General features: G+C 34.4%; 1 protein-coding gene and 1 long non-coding RNA gene across 3 annotated transcripts; one reads left to right on the plus strand and one right to left on the minus strand.

Moving 5' to 3' along the window:
* The first annotated feature begins 3,308 nt into the window (after positions 1 to 3,308).
* Positions 3,309 to 4,504, plus strand: LOC132634864 (uncharacterized). Its single transcript, XR_009580361.1, has 3 exons — positions 3,309 to 3,448; positions 3,545 to 3,633; positions 4,414 to 4,504. It is a non-coding gene; the product is annotated as an uncharacterized LOC132634864 (long non-coding RNA).
* A 39-nt stretch (positions 4,505 to 4,543) lies between these two features.
* LOC132634863 (uncharacterized) lies at positions 4,544 to 6,927 on the minus strand. Of its 2 annotated transcripts, none has more exons than XM_060350979.1 (6): positions 6,296 to 6,927; positions 5,954 to 6,068; positions 5,562 to 5,643; positions 5,415 to 5,466; positions 5,032 to 5,207; positions 4,544 to 4,893 (listed from the first exon to the last, which is right to left on the minus strand). In XM_060350979.1, the coding sequence occupies exons 1-6, from the start codon at positions 6,674 to 6,676 to the stop codon at positions 4,728 to 4,730; spliced, it is 972 nt and encodes a 323-aa protein (XP_060206962.1). In that variant the 5' UTR covers positions 6,677 to 6,927; the 3' UTR covers positions 4,544 to 4,727. The 2 variants fall into 2 exon arrangements, with proteins under 2 accessions (XP_060206962.1, XP_060206963.1); XM_060350980.1 differs by having other exon boundaries at positions 5,153 to 5,207; positions 6,296 to 6,843.
* Between the last annotated feature and the right edge of the window lie 11,207 nt (positions 6,928 to 18,134).

Below are 18,134 nucleotides of genomic sequence, written 5' to 3' on the forward strand. Positions count from 1 at the left end.
CCCAACTTTAGGCCAATTACATAGACAGAGATAGCCTATTGAACACTTGTCCCAATTTTTCCTTTAGGCCAATACATAGATAGGTAGAGTTTGAGCATAATTTTAGGGTTCAATAAATTATATTTTTAAATGAAAATTTGAAATAAATTTAAGGGGCTATCTATGTATTGCCCATATCTTATACAGTATGCTAGCTACTCGGCACTCGCACATATTGTTGGTATAATTATTCCTAATCTTGTACTAATATTAATTTGTGAACCGCATTTGACCTAGCATTTTATTTCTAGAACATTTATCTTAAAATGTGGATATGTTGGGCATAGAGGGCTAACATTCATTCTCGTATTAGATAAATTATTAGTCTCATTGTAAGGGGTCGTTTGGTTGGAAACAAATTATCCTAGGATAACTTATTTTGGGATTAGTTATTCCATCCTCTCACAGAGATAAAATAACACTACATTCCCGGAATTTAGTTATACCACCATTTTATCCCAGCCAAATATGGAATAAATTCATCTCAAATATAATCCCGAAATTTATCCTTCTCCCTTGTTTTCATCGCTGTATTAAATGTCTTTCTTCCCATCTCCAGGGGCGGACCCACCTTATAGGAAGGGGTATCATCCGACACGGCTTCGTTAAATTTTTTAATATATATGTATTATGTATATTATTGTGGAAAAGAATACAATAATTAAACATATTAAAAATGACACCACTTAGCCCCATGGCTTGCTGGTTAAGCAGCTTGCTGAGGAAGCATTCAGCCTGTGTTTGAATCCCCTTAGCAGCATATAATTTTTAACCATTTTCTAAGTTTTTCTTAAGTACCTATATTTCTTTAAAAAAAAAAAACAGAAGGCCTTGAGACTATAACCCCCTCCACCATTCCTGCTAACGATCAAACAAAATCAGTCAACCTAGATATATTTTGATGCAAACTTAATATTTCAAGCTAAACTTACAATCTTAACATTAAAAAATTTAGTCATTCTTCTTTACAATTCGTTATGTCGACACTGCTTATGAAAATTCCTGCATACGCTATTGCCCATCTCTAGTGTCCCATATATTGCACCCCCCCTATTTCACCCTTCTCATGTTTATTATATGTGCTACATCTTCATATATGATGCAACACTTCTAAATTATATATTGAGCTCACATATTTGAAATGCATTGCATAGATTAAGGTACTATAAAACCACTAAGAGCCCGTTTGGATTGGCTTATAAGTTAGCTTATAAGCTGTTTTCAGCTTTTTTGAGTGTTTGGCTGGCCAGCTTAAAGTCATTTTGTGCTTAAAATAAGCTCAAAAAAATAATTGGGCCCATTTGACTTAGCTTATCTAAAGCAGCTTATAAGCTGAAAACAACTTATAAGCCAAAAAAAATAAGTTAAACTACCCCAACTTATTTTTTTAGCTTATAAGCTGCAAACAGCTTATAGGCATAAGCCCATCCAAACAGGCTATAAATCTTGTAGGAACATTAGTCACTTTTGGTTAGTAGTGTCATCAATTGTGATCAGTGAGGAATATATAATCTGTGTGCTTTCTATAGTTGAATAACTTTTTACAAATGTGATGCCTATGGCCCTCGAAAGACATCTTACACTGTGGACATAGAGGATGGCATAACCTAATTAGCTAGCTGTACCCCATACTCCCATAGTATAGACAGCAAATTAATCTCAGTGATTTGCTAAATAACGTCTGGTATTAGTTAAATTTAAGGAGGATCCAAGTCAGGGGCGGCATGTTTAGAATTTGAATTTTATGAGTTTCTTAACGACTTTAAGCTAATACATACAGTGATAATTGAGTTCATTAATAGATATTTAATTATAGATATTTAGTAGATTTCTTAATAACTTGGAGAATTGGATAAAAATTATTAAGTTCACGTAAATTCGTAAACCACAGTACTCTAGATCCTCTACTGATTTAAACGATATACAAGCACACCCCATTTGGGCCTAGTGGGTTCCAATTGTTGAGTTATGTGTTTCATGAGTTGTAGTCTACTAATTAAGTTGTTAGGTTTCAAGTTTTGTAACTTTTGTTAGGTGAGGGATGTACGGAACTCTTTAAACTTGTTAATGTGAGGTTGAATTTGATCTCTTCTCCTTAGATATAGACTTTTCAACTGAGCTATATTTATATATTGACTTTTTCCTTTCTTTTGTTTCCTTTAGTTGTTCTTGGATCTGTCGTAACAAGAAAAAAATTAAAATTTTCACTTGATAGTTTCGATTTTTATGATTCTTAGCACTAAATTATTATATTTTTAAAATAATTAATTCATATTTAATACTTGTTGAAATATTTGTAGGCTTTCACATAAAAATTTATATTTCACATCGAAAATATTCGGTTCAGATAAATCCAATTTGAACCCCTAGGTCGTAACACAGGCTATGCAAACTTTGCACGATAGATTTGAGTTTAAAGCAAAAAGAATCTTGCCAGGAAACAAAAATGAATTTAAAATCTAGAATCGATTTTGAATAAGTATGATCCTGCTATATGCATTTGCATTAAATCTTTTATGTATACTTAATTCAAGCTAAAAAATAATAAGTTCAGTTGGGTGAAATAGAACTTAAGACACTGAAATTTTTTAGTTTTTACAATCTTGCTACACTTCATTATTTAAGATAAGATGACAGAAGTGAAAACATTATTATAATGTCATGTAAGGAAACGAACAACGTAACTAGCCCAACCATCATCAAATGGGCCCTGTTGGCAAATGTCAAGTGACGGGTCATTCGCACAAATGGCCCCATTTCGGGGTGGTCTTTAATTTTTTTTTCCTCAAATTTGTGATCTTTGATTTTTTCCCTTCGGCATTTTTAGCGCGGTATAATTTAGATTTCGCTCGGCATATTTTACGTTTAACTTTTACATATATATCATAACTTCCACACAAATTACACCTGACAAGATAAAACTTTCAACACTGAACATAATCTGAAAAATACTACAAAACTTATATCGCATAACTTAATTCCTACAGAATTTATGCCGAGCGAGGCAAAAGTTCAGTTTCGGAATATAAAAATGTTACAAAAATTACCCCTTGCAAAGTTGACCTGGATATTTTCATTAAATAAGCAGCAGGAAAAAAAATTAAAGACCACATATATATGAGGAACAAAAATTAAAGACCACTGCGTTTGAAGAACAATCCGTGCAAAAACTTGAAACGTAACTAGCCCAACCATCATCAAATGGGACCTGTTAGCAAATGTCAAGTGACTATATGGGCCCAAGTAAGGCCCATATAGAGACCCAATATAAACAGGCTATACCCAAACAACCACTTTTAGGCCCATCTCAACTTTCAAGAACATTCGCCAACTCATTTTTGTTCCACAAATATCCGATCACCTTTGAACTGCTGATAATTTTTTTACAAAACAAAATTAAGAGTTTCTAGTACGTTTCTTCAATTTCATCAATCTTTTAATCATGGGTTTTCTTCCAAAATTCAAAATTATGTTTATTTTCACACTTTCTTTCCATGATTTGCAGGACTGACTTTGGTGAAATGATTCGAACTGAAACTTTAGTGCCTGCCATAACCAAATTCAGAACCATGTTTCCATATGGAGGAAGAATGGGTAATTTCAAACTTGTTAAATTTTATGCTTCTTCTTTTTTACTTCATATAAACTTGTTCATTCAGGATTTTCATTCAGGGTTTGAAAAAACAATAAAAGCGAAAATAAAAAAATAATATTGTCGATGAGAATCGAACCTAGGACGTTAGAGACAATTTTTAACACCTTGGACAGCTTGAGCTAACTTTTTGCATTTGTTCAGATTATTCAAAAGTGAATAATATACCTATATATACACTGTAATTTTTTGCTGAGGGTATTCGGCCGAACACCCCTGGCACCCTCTAAATCCGCCCCTGGATATAAGAACACTGATTAGATAAATTTTATGTACTCAAAGGTTGATCTTGAAGGATTTTTTGTTTTTTAAGATAAAAATGTATGCTTTGGAACTACATAACAAATGCTCTCTCCGTTTTATGTAGATGTTAGTTAAGTTTATATGTTAATTTGACTTGTATCATATTGATGGCAGTAGAGAAAACTTAGTTTGATAGAAGAGAAAGATAACTCGTCAAAGTTTAATATGTGAACATTTAAATGAATTTGAATTCTTGAAAGTTATCCAAGTCGTATAAAATAATATATTATCAATGGATTGTATAAGAGAATTTTTTATTCGGAAACAGAAAGATTTTCATATAAATTTGCATGACAATTGAATTGTTATTACAAGTGTACAAGAAAATTTTAGTTGAAGAATAAGTTATTTGACTGCTTAATTTACTGTTATATTCGTTTTGACTATGAATAACTGAATAATGGAAAACGATGATACAGTTGGAACAATGACACCTAAGAAACTAGCAAATGATGATACTGGAGAAGCCCTGATGAATACGGAGAACATTGCACCCCTCGTTGCTTTTAGCAGGCCACCTCCAATCCCTCCTTTCCTTGGACCTCTAGTTGCTCTTTCATTGCTTCAATCATGGTCGAAACCAGATAGCAACGATGATTGAAGTAAGAAAATTTTGAAGGTTTTACTGTGCTTGTTATGAATGTATGAAGTCTGTCTTGTCTGCTACCTTTTATATATGTAGATAAAAGTAAAGCCTTCAAAATGTTCTGTGTACATGTTCTACTTGTGGAGCTTATCTACAATGAAAAGGAATATTGTGTAGATAAGTGTAACAATTGTGACTATGATTCTCCATAACTTGCGGTACCAGGCAAAAAATGGACCTATGCTGGACCAGATAGGAATGATAAGTATATTGTATATACTTAGTAACAGTTTGGGACTCATCGCGAGGAACCCTGCATAGGAAATCATTTTAGGGCCTTTAACATATTTAATTAATTATGGCCGCTGGCCAATATACTAAAAATATACATTAGTTATGTATAAAATATGTATATTTTTTATATATAATATATAATATACAAAAAATATACATTTTCTGGCTATTATTTTGGTGGGCGGCTAGAGTGTGTAAAAATCCCTTTATTTTGCCGTGTTGAGAAGTATCCGTTCTTTTGTTGGTGAGAATATAAAGAGCATAAGAAATCAGCATACATTCAGCAGTCTCAGGGAAAGCATCACATACTGAAATGACCTTCTGGAACACTTCCTGTATTTTGTCAAGACAGGAACACTGCGTGCATTAATGAAATAGAAACTGAACAAGAATCAAGAATTGCAGTTGCGACTTGCCAATATCAGGAATAAAGAGTGAACGTCTTGTTGATGAAATTTTTTTTATTTTTTTTCTTGTTGATGAATTAGCTTGTCTATTTTACGCTTTTCTAAATTAGTAGATTGGTACTGGTATACATACCAAAGCTAAGCTTCCTGGTTTGATTGGCGATTCAGCGATTACTTGAGCTTTCCTACACGAATTTCCATTTCCGGAGAATTTAATGCTTGGGCTGACAAAGTAAATTGGGTTAAAGTTAACATGGTTTCAGAAAAAATTGAAATTTACCTTATGACTAGTTCTTCTCCATCTCTTGATAATTCGTAGCAGCTGCAGCCTCTAGTGAAAGGAAGCTGTTTCTTGTTCCACTCTGCATTTACCAAAATATGCTTTCTCATGTTCCAATATTTACATTTTCATTATATTTGAGAAATAAGTGATTTGGCACCCAAGGATGTGGCCTAATGGTCAATGAAGTGGGTTCAGAGTTTAAATCTCAGTCGAGACAAAAAAACACTAAGTGATTTCTTTCCATCTATTCTAGCCTTGGTGGATAGAGCTACTTGGTACCTGACTACATGTTCCTGGTGGGAGGTGTCAGGTATGCCGTGGAATTAGTGAAGGTGCATGCAAGCTGGCTCGAACACCGCGGTTTAAAAAAAATGGTGATTTGTCCTTACCTAAATGCCAGTTTACCACAGTTGTAAGATCAACTCCCTCATAAATGTGTTCAATGCAGAACTCTGTGTTCTTCCCCATACATGTTGTTAGTTGCTCCAGAAATTTCAAAGCCTCCTGCATCAATTTGCAAACATAACCACTAGGATATATTAGGGAACCCTTAGTGTTAGATAATCCTTAAGTACAGAGTGTTGAAATATTATGGATCAAAACAGAGCATTTTTGATATACAGTTGATCCCAACTAGCTTGGGATTGACGTGTAGTAGTTGTTATCGAGCTCAAAAAGTTGGACAAAAGAAAAGTACAATTCATATTTCTGTGAGAAATAAGAGAGGTAACCTTTCTCCCTCGGAAAGGTCGAGTGTAGGAGAAATCATCAAAGAAACAATCTTTATCTATGAGCAACGCTAGTTGGTTCATGTCCTTGTTGTTGATACTAGTATAGAACTTCATGATCGTGTCGGATGGAGAAAATGTACCCATATCCGTGCCATTTTGAGGATTTAACATCGAATATGTGACCAAACAGTTAGGTTTGCTCTTGATGCCTCGTATTTGAAGTTTTCGTTGTGATACTTTCATAACAGATTCATGGTTCGTCTTTAATGGAGGGACATGACGGCTATGCCTAAACTTCGGTTTGGACCATAAACTATGCTGGAGAAGTTGGCCTGAAATTGCCATTTTAATGTATGTAGCAGCACTATAGAAGCTATTCATTATCTATTTATGGACCCATGATTGAGAAAAGCATAAAAACTTTGGTTTAAAACTTTGGCATTGAGGAAAGGACCTATTCCTTTCCTAAAACTGTTGCTTTAATTTCTCTGCCTTGAGCTTTACTTCAGGTATCCACTTAGTACAGAGCCAAATTTAGCAATCTTCAAGATGGTTTTATGACAATGCACAAGATAACATGACATTTTTCACTTTCCTGGTTTTTATCATTTTATGACAATGCATAATTCCATTATGCATTTTAATTATTTTTTTGAAAAGCTGGATGACAGAAGAACCAAAAAATATTTTGTTGTCATATGGGTTAAAAAATAAATAAAATGAAAAAGAATTTAAGAGGAGTGAATATTTAGTTACATACTTTACTCTTAAAATTTGAACCTCGCTTTCTGCGTGAAAATTGTTCTAGACATGTAAATTTGTCACAATATGGGGAGAAACAGATTTCTAAATACAATAAATCAACGAAAATGATGCTACAAAACTCTAAAAAACCTTGAGGTCACTAGACTTTGACTTGTAAATCTCTTGCAAGATGGGGAGGAAAAGATGTCTAAATACAAGAAATTAGCTAAATTAACACCACGCTAAACTCTCTAAAACTTTCGAGGTGACTCGACGCTTGACTTGTCAATCTATTACCAAGATGAGGAAGGAAGGATGTCTAAATACAAGAAATAATGAAATTGACACTATACAAAACCCTCTAAAGCCGTTGAAGTCACTAGACTCTGACTGATCAATTTCCTGTCATTATTATATCGTGCATATGAGGGTTATTTATGCTTTCCATACATGACCATCCTCAGCTCTTCATCAAGACTATGATTTGCGGGTGGAATTTGAACGTCGAGTGGCGGCCATGGTGATCATGGTGGCCATCGACTGCAACATCATGGCAGCTATCCTCATTTTAACCTGCCCTCTCTTGGGAAGTGGCCTTTGCCCTTTGATATTCTTGTCAAATAACATAGGAGTGGCTGCAACATCATTTATTCTAGTGGCCATCTTGCTGGAAGCTTTCTTTGATAAGAAATTAAACAAGATGATTGTTAGTGTTTTGACAAGCCAATTGCATGAACTATGACTATATATAAAGCACTAACATTGCTTGCTAATTCAAGAAACAGCGCCTCTTCCTATGTAGCTACGATAATAGGGCTGTTTTGATGACAAAAGGACAAGTTATTAGCAACCTCTAGCACTAGGTTCATCACTAGGTAAGTCAGTAGGGAGGCAATGACAGCTAATTTTTTCTTGACCAAAAATAGTCCCTATGTGGATAGTGTTTATTATCAAATCATTAGTTGACTATATATGAAGTTAAATAAAGCCGTGCAATTCACATTTGTTAACCAACTAGTTAAGTATACAAAATTTGGCTATTTATCACTTATTAAATACACTAGAGTAGGTTGTTAGCTAATGAAGGTTAAGATTAGGATGAATTGGTCATGGCTTGCTTGTTAGGTTTTATGTGCTTTCTTTTTCTATGATCCACAGAGACACGATGATCCAAAGTTTTATGCCCATTAAAATATATTTTTTCTAAGTTGTCTTTTGCGTGCTATTCCTTATACTTTAAGAAAGAAAAACCATTTGAATTCATTATGAAACTTGAGTTGTTTCGAATTCTCGTATACGGTTTGACTATTTTTTAATGATAGCCTACTGTAACCCTCCTATTTATGCTTATTTTTCGAAGGCCGTGTTCTATGAAGCTCACATAGACGGGGATTGTGCGAACAATTCCTACAGTGACTGGCCGGTGCATTGGCCTTACCGCAAGAAGTGTGAGAGTGATATATCTTTGTGATACGCTCGGCCACTACTAAAAAATATTATTTTCTCATTGAAAAATGTATAGTGGCTATTCCCACTGAATGTCGATAGGAAAAATCCTAAATAGTAGTGTTTTTACACGGAATAATTAGGAAGTTTCTCAGCGTTTTAATGAAAACTTGCTTAGTGAGTTGATTCAGTAAAAATGAGGTGGGAAAATCATAGTTTATAATATAAATTTCTCACTGAATGTCTGTGAGAAAAACTTTATTTCTAGTAATTGGTGTAGCGTTTTTTTAGGAAGTTGGTGTAACTTAAAAAGAATCATTCTTTATAAATAAAGTAGCATCGGTGGATTGTGCTTTTTTTTCCATCTTTTGAACTTGTAGGATAGCGTGAACAGCTAGATAATTGAAATATCTATGTGCCTTGGTAAGTAGCAGGAAGCAGTTAAAATGAGTGAGAACCTGTAAAACAAGAGGCTGGTTTCTGGTTCTAGCCTTCCAGCGTTGGTAAAGTGGATAAGGAAATACTTCAATCATAATCATTCATTAAAGGAAGCATAACCATAAAAGATAGTCTTTCGACAAATACTAAAAAGAATTGCTTGCCACTTGGTACTGCTTTTGGGGAACGAAAATTGAATAATGGTGAAGTGCATTGAGAGAGTGTCTTTCCACTGACATAATAGAAAGAATTACTACAACTTGCGTTATTGCAGTTGGGTGAAAATTGGATAAATGTCAAGTGCATTAAGACTTTCTATTTTATTCTTCTTAATGTGTGTATCTGGAGTACTCGTGTATCTGCCATGACTTTCAGGGGTTTGGTAAATTTAATATTTTAAGGCGGTTCAGTTCTAAAGACTTGGTCATTTTAAATGTGAATATTGATGAATTGCACATGCTATGGACCATGGAGATTTGCATGCACTGTCGAATTCAAGATATCAAGTCAGTGAATATAAAGTATCGCTGTATTCACTACTAATTATCTTGTCGCATTGATTGCGACCACAGTTATACTCTCTTCAGAAAAAATAAAAATTCTTTAGTTATTTGCACACTCTTTAAAAAAATATTAACTCATAAATAAAAATAGATAATTTGACTGAACTATCCTAATTAAATAGGCATTGACATTTGATCTTACGACACTTAATAGGATCAAATCTGAAAAAATAAAGTTAATTTTTTCTTAATTTGATAAGTGGATACTTTTTTTTACTCAAGAAAAAAGGTCCAGTGGACATTTTTTTTATCCTGAGGGAATATTATATTATTTTGAAAAACAAAAATTGTTCTACTATAATTGACCGAGTCAATAACAGTTAGTGCTCCTATTGCCTTGGTTAGGGGTGTTCATGGTCCGGTTTGACTCGATTTTTGGTTAAAATCAAATCAAACCAATTAAGTTAGTTTTTTCTAATATTAAAACCAAACCAAACCATTATATTATAAATTCTATCGGTTTTGATTTTGTCTGTGTTATCGGTTTGGTTCAGTTTTTGTGATTCTTTTTCGGATTTTAAGAATGTATTAATACAAAGAACCTTTGAATCAAATGATAACTAAATACGGCTTTGACCGTGATCCATACAAATCTAAGAATCTTCTTAATGAGTTAACTTTATTTAGATATAGGCCTATGACTATAGGTATACGAATTACAAAAACATAACATCTACCTTTCATGATTCTAGTTATCTCCCTATATATAGCCTTTTGATACTACGCAGCCCCTCCGAAATTTTTGTTATCTAGATTCATCGTGTTTATGAAGTATTGAGAAGAAAGCACAAAAGTTAAAACGGAAAATGATAAACAGAAAGATAAAGTCATCTACCCAAGCTTTTTAAATTCCAATTGTCATTTTCTTCCCTTTAATTTATTACAGATAATATGCTAGCTTATTAGTAGTAATTTAGCAAATTTCTTTTTATTTTACCTTAAACTTAAATGGGCTACACTTTTCTTTCTAATTATTTGAATTTGTATTGGACTTGGAATGAGCCAAAATTTTGAAGAAGATATATATATATATATATATATATATATATATATATATATATATATATATATATATATATATATATATATATATCGGTTTGGTTCGGGTTTTTTTGGTTTAACACCAAACCAAATCAAATCAAACCAAGCCGGTTTTTTGTTTATTAAGTCGGTTTGACTCGATTTACTGGTTCGGATCGATTTTTGGGTCTCATTTAAACACCCCTAGCCTTGGTAGACGACGCTTGGTGAAGAAACTTACCCAAGGCACCTGACCCGAATTCTCAATTTTAGTACACATCAAACCGTGTTATATCATCGGATTCAAAGAACCAAATAGAAGTCTGATACCCTATTCAATTGCGTTGAAAATTCAATTTTACTGAGCCTATGTCAAAAACAACGTGGAGTTATTACATCAATATTGATGGATATCATTGGAATTTCGCTATCTTAGGATACTATTTTTACAGCCGTTCACCGGAGCTTTCATTCGAAGCTTATAACACTTTACGCATACGTTTTACCTTTCTACTAAAGTCAGCTATGAGAACCCTCAAATCCACGAGAAGTTTTCATTGTTGACACCCAATTTTGTCCCGCCTCTCCTCCGAAATACCTGTTTACGCTTTTAATATTTTTGGAAAATAAAAAAAAATATATTTGTATTTTTTTTATTATAATTATTAGCCTCTTATTAATACCCACGTTTTATTATTCTATTACGGTTACTATTATTATTATTATTATAATTCACAATTTTTATCATTTCGGCATTTTACCAGCTTACGCACACGCATCACATTTATCTTTGCATAATTAAATAATAGTGTTTATTTACTGTGGAGTTTCGAAATATTATTGCACGGCTATTTACAACGCCATTTTTTTACCTGAGTATTAATAATTACATATTTTATATTTTAGCACACTTAGTATAAAATTAAAATGGGTCTTTTGTTTAAATTTAGAAGCCAAACTACTTCTTCCATCCAGCCTAATATTTTAAAACAACCAGCCATATCTCAACCAGCCCATATTTAATTTACCTCAGCCCAATATTTTAAAACAGTCAGCCCAAACATTTTAAAATAACCAGCCCATTGTTTAAACCATACCCGACCCAGTACCCATTCGACCCGGCCAGGATACTAAGACACATGATACTAAAACTGGGTCGGGTATGGTTTTGGTCTTCCCACTGTATTAAATTCATGTGTCTTAGTATCCTGAAACTGGGACAAATTTTCGAAATCGGTCAAATCACTTTCAAAAACTTTCATTACAAGTTCTCATTTTTCAATCGTTTAGAACCAAGTGTCTCCAGGACTGGAAACTGGGACAAATTCTTGAAGTATCACAAAAGTGGTCTTAAACGTTTAACGATTTTTCCACCCATATATTTCCGAAAATGTGGATAAATTCAAAATCGAGTCTTCACAATCATTTTAAAACCATTAAGTATTTCCCTTCGAAGTCATCCAAATCTCGTTACTCTTATTTTGCAAAATACACTTTTATAACTGAAACTCCCCGGCAAGGCAAAATATGGAATGGGGCATCGAAGAACGATGGACGCGACCGAGGCAAAAAATCAATCCAAGGGCCAAGTTCCCCGACATGCACAAGTCAACCAATTTTCTTTTAAACTCACAATTTTTCTTTGATGAGACAGGTTCAATTAACATGAATGTGGTGCATATTTGACTCTTCTTAAAATTTTAATTATGGACATGATCAAAGAGTTAGCTTTCTTCAAAAGGCAAATATTTTTCAATGTGGATGTAAATTTAGCTTGCGCTAAACGCTCGTGGCATTTCTCGATGGATCAAGGGCACATAATCGTGGAGTTACCCTTCTTCAAAGTGGATACGGACATGGTCACCTGTTATCGGTTTGAATTCCTCAACTTTATCATCACTTCATACATATTTATTTATTTCAAGTCGCTAACAAGTTCTTTTAGAATGTGGTGTTTGGTAAGATAACAAGATCAAAATCTTGCATCATATATTAAATTGTGGGGATGAATATAGATTTAACTTCCGTCACAACAGGACATGGATTAGGATATAAACGTGGATACCTTTCTACAATACTATTTTTAAAGTGGACGTGGATTTACATTTTTTACATTGTGGATGTGGACGTGGAAGTGGAAGTAGATTTATATTATAGAAAAATAAAATGGTGGAAGGGGATGTGGATTCATATGAACATTGTGGACGTGGAAGTAAAAGTAGATTCATATCGTGGAAACGAATGTGGATTCATATGAACATTGTGGACGTGGAAGTGGATTCATTTTAAAGTTTGTGAAAGTGGAGGTGGATTTATTTTTCTTGCACCGTGAAAAGTGGATTTATTTTTTGAAAGTGAACGTGGATTTATTTTTTGTACCGTATAATACGAATGTGGATGTGGATTTATTTTTGCACCGTATAATACGGACGTGGAAGTTGATTTATTTTTTGTACCGTATAATACGGACGTGGAAGTAGATGTGGATTTACATTTTTGTACCGTGAAATGCGGACGTGGATTTATAATTTTGAACTGTGAAAGTGGACGTGGATTTATCTTTCTGCACTGTGGAAGTGGATATGGATTTACATTTTGGTACCGTGGAAATGGACGGGTATTTTATATTTCAGTTCAGGCTCCCACCTCATAATGCGGGTATTTTCAATTTCAATCCAGGCACCCACCTCATAATGCGGGTATTTTATATTTTCAGTTCAGGCACCCACCTCATAATGCGGGTATTTTATATTTCAGTTCAGGCACCCACCTTATAATGCGGGTATTTCAAATCTCAATTCAGGCACCCACCTTATAATGCGGGTATTTCAAATTTCAATTCAGGCACCCACCTCAGAATGCGGGTATTTGATATTTCAGTTCAGGCACCCACTTCATAATGCGGGTATTTTATATTTCAGTTCAGGCACCCACCTCATAATGCGGGTATTTTATATTTCAGTTCAGGCACCCACCTCAGAATGCGGGTATTTCAAATTTCAATTCAGGCACCCACCTTATAATGCGGGTATTTCAAATCTCAATTCAGGCACCCACCTTATAATGCGGGTATTTCAAATTTCGATTCAGGCACCCACCTTATAATGCGAGTATTTCAAATTTCAATCCAGGCACCCACCTCATAATGCGGGCATTTCAAATTTCAATTCGGGCACCCACCTTATAATGCGGGTATTTCAAATTTCAATTCGGGCACCCACCTTATAATGCGGGTATTTCAAATTTCAATTCGGAAGTGGATGTTGATTTATATTATGTACAGTGAAAGTGGATACAGATTTATATTTCCGTAAAATAAAGCGGATGTGGATTTAGCTCTCGTCAAGGTGGATATCAATGTCGACTTAATTCCTCTTCAAGTGGAAACCATAAATTTAATTCATCTCCAAAGTATATTGTGGATTTCAACTTTCGAAACAGGGGTTACAAGTGTAAACTTCTCCAACCCTGTCTTATTTACACATATATTTCTTTATTACTAATAATTGTTTTTAGCTGGTGGCTTTGAACAATATCAAAGTTGGCATCACACATCAAATCGTGGAACTATTTCTTCGGCAGCGAACTGGGGCAATTTGTCGGGAAGGATAATCAGACTTCCCGACACGGGTCAAGGATCTACCTCGAACACTCGTCTCTAATCACAAGTATTCTACCTGCATTCCAGCAATTCAATTTTCAGAATTCTCAAGTTCTATCATAATACCCAGTGTCATCATAATTCGACACTGGGACAATATTTTGCAAAGATTCACGTCAATCGGGATTCGTTAGTCATAAAGTGTCGTAGTTGTCCCAGAACTACACTCGACCTGATTATCGTGCAACCCGAGATATGTAGGCAACTCAGAGACCGGAGTTCGGTCATAATCCTCTCAAGTTTCCTTTAGCCGGGACAAAATAGGCTATTGAGTCAACGTCTTTGCCCGACAACTCTTTTCATCATTACCGGGAAAAGAGGGACAAGTTGTTGACACCCAATTTTGTCCCGCCTCTCCTCCGAAATACCTGTTTACGCTTCTAATATTTTTGGAAAATAAAAAAATATATATTTGTATTTTTTTTATTATAATTATTAGCCTCTTATTAATACCCACGTTTTATTATTCTATTACGGTTACTATTATTATTATTATTATTATTATTATTATTATTATTATTATTATAATTCACAACTTTTATCATTTCGGCATTTTACCAGCTTACGCACACGCATCACATTTATCTTTGCATAATTAAATAATAGTGTTTATTTACTGTGGAGTTTCGAAATATTATTGCACGGCTATTTACAACGCCATTTTTTTACCTGAGTATTAATAATTACATATTTTATATTTTAGCACACTTAGTATAAAATTAAAATGGGTCTTTTGTTTAAATTTAGAAGCCAAACTACTTCTTCCATCCAGCCCAATATTTTAAAACAACCAGCCATATCTCAACCAGCCCACATTTAATTTACCTCAGCCCAATATTTTAAAACAGTCAGCCCAAACATTTTAAAATAACCAGCCCATTGTTTAAACCATACCCGACCCAGTACCCATTCGACCCGGCCCGTTTTCATTAAACAAAGGAAACCCTAAGGGGTTTCCTTCATTTTTCCTCCGCCGCGCCTCCCCCCTTCTCTCTTCCTTCTCTTCCACGCTCTCTCCTCTCTCCCACGTTACCTCTCTGACACCCTACTCCCCTCTGCCGCCTCCACTCCACCATGTTTGTCCCTCCACGCTCACTGTCATCTCCACTTTCTGTTGTTCCCCATGCTCTTCCTTCTCTCTCCCTTCAAACAAAATGAAAAACCTATAAAGAGGGAGGGGTTGAATCGTGGAAAGGAGGAGATTTTGGAGCCCAGGAGACCCCCTGAAAAGAAAATATTTTCGGATTCATGAAATTACCTTAAATCAAGAAATAAGTTTTTTTTTTCAGTGGCAAAATCACCTAAATAATACCAGTTCATTAGCCGCCTCAAAATCTCCATAAAAAAATCAGTTTCTTCAGCAAATCGTAGTCTCAAAATATCGAGTCAAAATTCTAGAACATTTATTTTTTTGTTGTTTTCTGCTTATATTTGCTTTGTGTTGTGGCAAACCCGAGCATCGTAAATTCGGATTCGATAGTATTCGAGGTAGATTCGAGACCTTCGCCTCACTTCGCTACACCCGAAGAAGGTAAACCCCCTTCCTTTAGCTGTTTCTGTTTGTCTAAATCATTGTTCATACCGTTCACGCTATGAGTTAGTCCTGTATCAGTAGTAAGCTTGATTAGGACAGTTATGTTGTTTGTTAGTTTAAACTAGGATTGTATGCGTTAAAAATCAGTCGAGTTTTTAGTGGTATCTTTATCATGGGCAAAGTTTAATCATGTTTAAGAACATTTAATTCCTGCTTATATATTAGCTGGAGTCCTGTTTAGTCGAGATTCAATATGTTAAGTAATCAGTTCGATCGATGTTGTGCTTGCTTCAACCTCTGTTTTGTATTATCTGTTTTCATATGCTTTACATTTTATTGGTTTAGGTAATGTGATAATATTGGTAGATATTATTCCAGTTCTGCTTAGATTAGTTTTGTTTAGTTTGAGTTTAGTATGCTTTACTCTTTGGTGGATAATTTGATCTTCAGTATATCGTTTGAATGATACCTGTCTACTGCTGCTTTAACATGTCTGTGTATTGGCTTAATTCAAAACAAGAGTCATTAGTGATCCAGGGTATCTAATGAATGAGTCCAGTTTGTTTAAGTAGGTTAGTTACATTCTGCTTAGTTTAGTTGTATCGAAAAGAGAATTATGCATGCTGGTTTGGTTGGTTCTTATTCCTCACTGGCTGTTTATCTGATTAGTCGCGACTAGTTGCTCTGCACCATGAATCATGTTAAAAATGTGTTTTAATTTGAATTAGGCAGTCGCCATTTGACTAAGCATATGTTAGTTTAAGTTAGGTATTGACCTGTGTCCTGTTGCCATTGTTGTAATCCCAATCTAGTCCAGTTGTTAGCATATGAGGGACTCCAATGTGATTTAGTCTATGGTTCATTGATAAATTACAAGTTGGTTAAAATATGTAAAGAATTTCTATCCAATACAAGCCTGTTAGACTATCACTGGATTTACTTGTTGTCTAGGCATAAGTCAATCTGAGCTGTAGGCTCGTTAATTTAATCACCATGAGTCATGTGCAAAGCCTTCAAATCTGCCTAAGTGTCAATGTGTTTAGTAGTATGCTCTTGGGTTTCCCTCTGTTGGATTTGAACCTATTCTTCATCATTGCATATAGCGGTTATTCTTTGAATGTCGCATGAACATGCTAAATGCATATTTTTCCTTCCAGATGTCCTGGATAAATTTAAAACTTTGATATTTGGCAGTCTATTATTTGAAACCACCTCTCTTTGCTTCCGTGTGAGAAATGCTATTTTCCATTTTTGCTTGATAGTAGAATAAAGAAGCAGAACTGATGGAGTAAAATCTGGCTGGCAACGCGTAATTTGTTCTTGTATTATTAGCGCTTAGCATGATATATGAATTTGTGATTTGTGTAAAGTTAAAAGAGGCCATTTGTGATTTCAGTTGAAGGGAATCATAAGTTACTGGCAGTGGTGATAGTTTGTTATAGTCATCAGTGTTTAGCTTCGAAATAGAAAAAGGAGAACTAGAAAATATGCCCGAGTATTATAAGCATCCTTCCTGAGTTCAACAGGTGTTTTATACGTCGCAAATATGCCATGTTTAGGCTTGATATATGTTGTACGTTGCCAATATACTTAATCTATATTCCGAGCATCTTCATGTGGATAAATATGTATTAGCAGGTCTTGTGCGTAGTCTATATTATCATTTGATGCTGTTTAAATTCTGTGCGTTGTTGCAAGTATATTTCCGTGGGTTATGCATATTTACGTAATTACTGGTATACCTCTATTTTAAAACAGCTATGAACGTGTATACATGAAGTACACTTAAATATACATAGTATATACACAATCTGCTGATTTGTTTTGAGTTTGCATTTTTACGTTTAACCTTATCCATTGATAATATACTAATCCTCTTCCGTTCATTTTATGCATGACCATCGCATACGAGTCCGAGGGACTCGTCTTCCTCCGCATTCGGTGTTGTGCTAAAACCCAACATAATCTCCCTCGCATCAGCTCTGTCCGCAGCAAATAAAAAATTATGGGCTAAAAGCCCAACAGCAGCAGCAGCAGTCCCTCAAAAGTGGGCTGGCCCATTTGATATCATTGGCCCTTTCATTTTATTTTGTGCACATTAATTTGTATTTGCAACTAACTTTTGTTTTTTTTTAGTTTAGATAAATCCTAATGAATTAGTAGGTTTAGTTTAGGAATGGGTAGTTAGTTCAAAGAAAAGAACTAAAAAATATTTTGTAAACATCTTTTAAGGTCATTCAAATTATGCATACTTTTAGCCGAATGTAGTTAATAAAACATATTTTGTTTATACTTCTAAAAAGCAAAGTCAATTAGTACCTCATCGTTTAGTTTGTTTCAAGTATTTATTAAAACATTGCACAAACCCGCGTTTTCTTCTATTTATATATTTTATGCAAATCTTATTTTAAATAGCATTATTATCTAAAGTCT

Source organism: Lycium barbarum, chromosome 4 (genome assembly GCF_019175385.1).
Source record: "Lycium barbarum isolate Lr01 chromosome 4, ASM1917538v2, whole genome shotgun sequence".
NCBI classification, from domain to species: domain Eukaryota; kingdom Viridiplantae; phylum Streptophyta; class Magnoliopsida; order Solanales; family Solanaceae; genus Lycium; species Lycium barbarum.

Excerpts from the sequence above, each read along its gene's own strand:
- LOC132634863 (XM_060350979.1), bottom strand. The coding sequence starts at position 6,676 with ATGAATAGCTTCTATAGTGCTGCTACATACATTAAAATGGCAATTTCA. Across the intron at positions 5,644-5,953 it reads TGTGGTAAACTGGCATTTAG|AGTGGAACAAGAAACAGCTT; the intron begins GTAAGGACAAAT and ends TGGTAAATGCAG. Across the intron at positions 5,208-5,414 it reads AACCAGGAAGCTTAGCTTTG|GAAGTGTTCCAGAAGGTCAT; the intron begins GTATGTATACCA and ends GACAAAATACAG.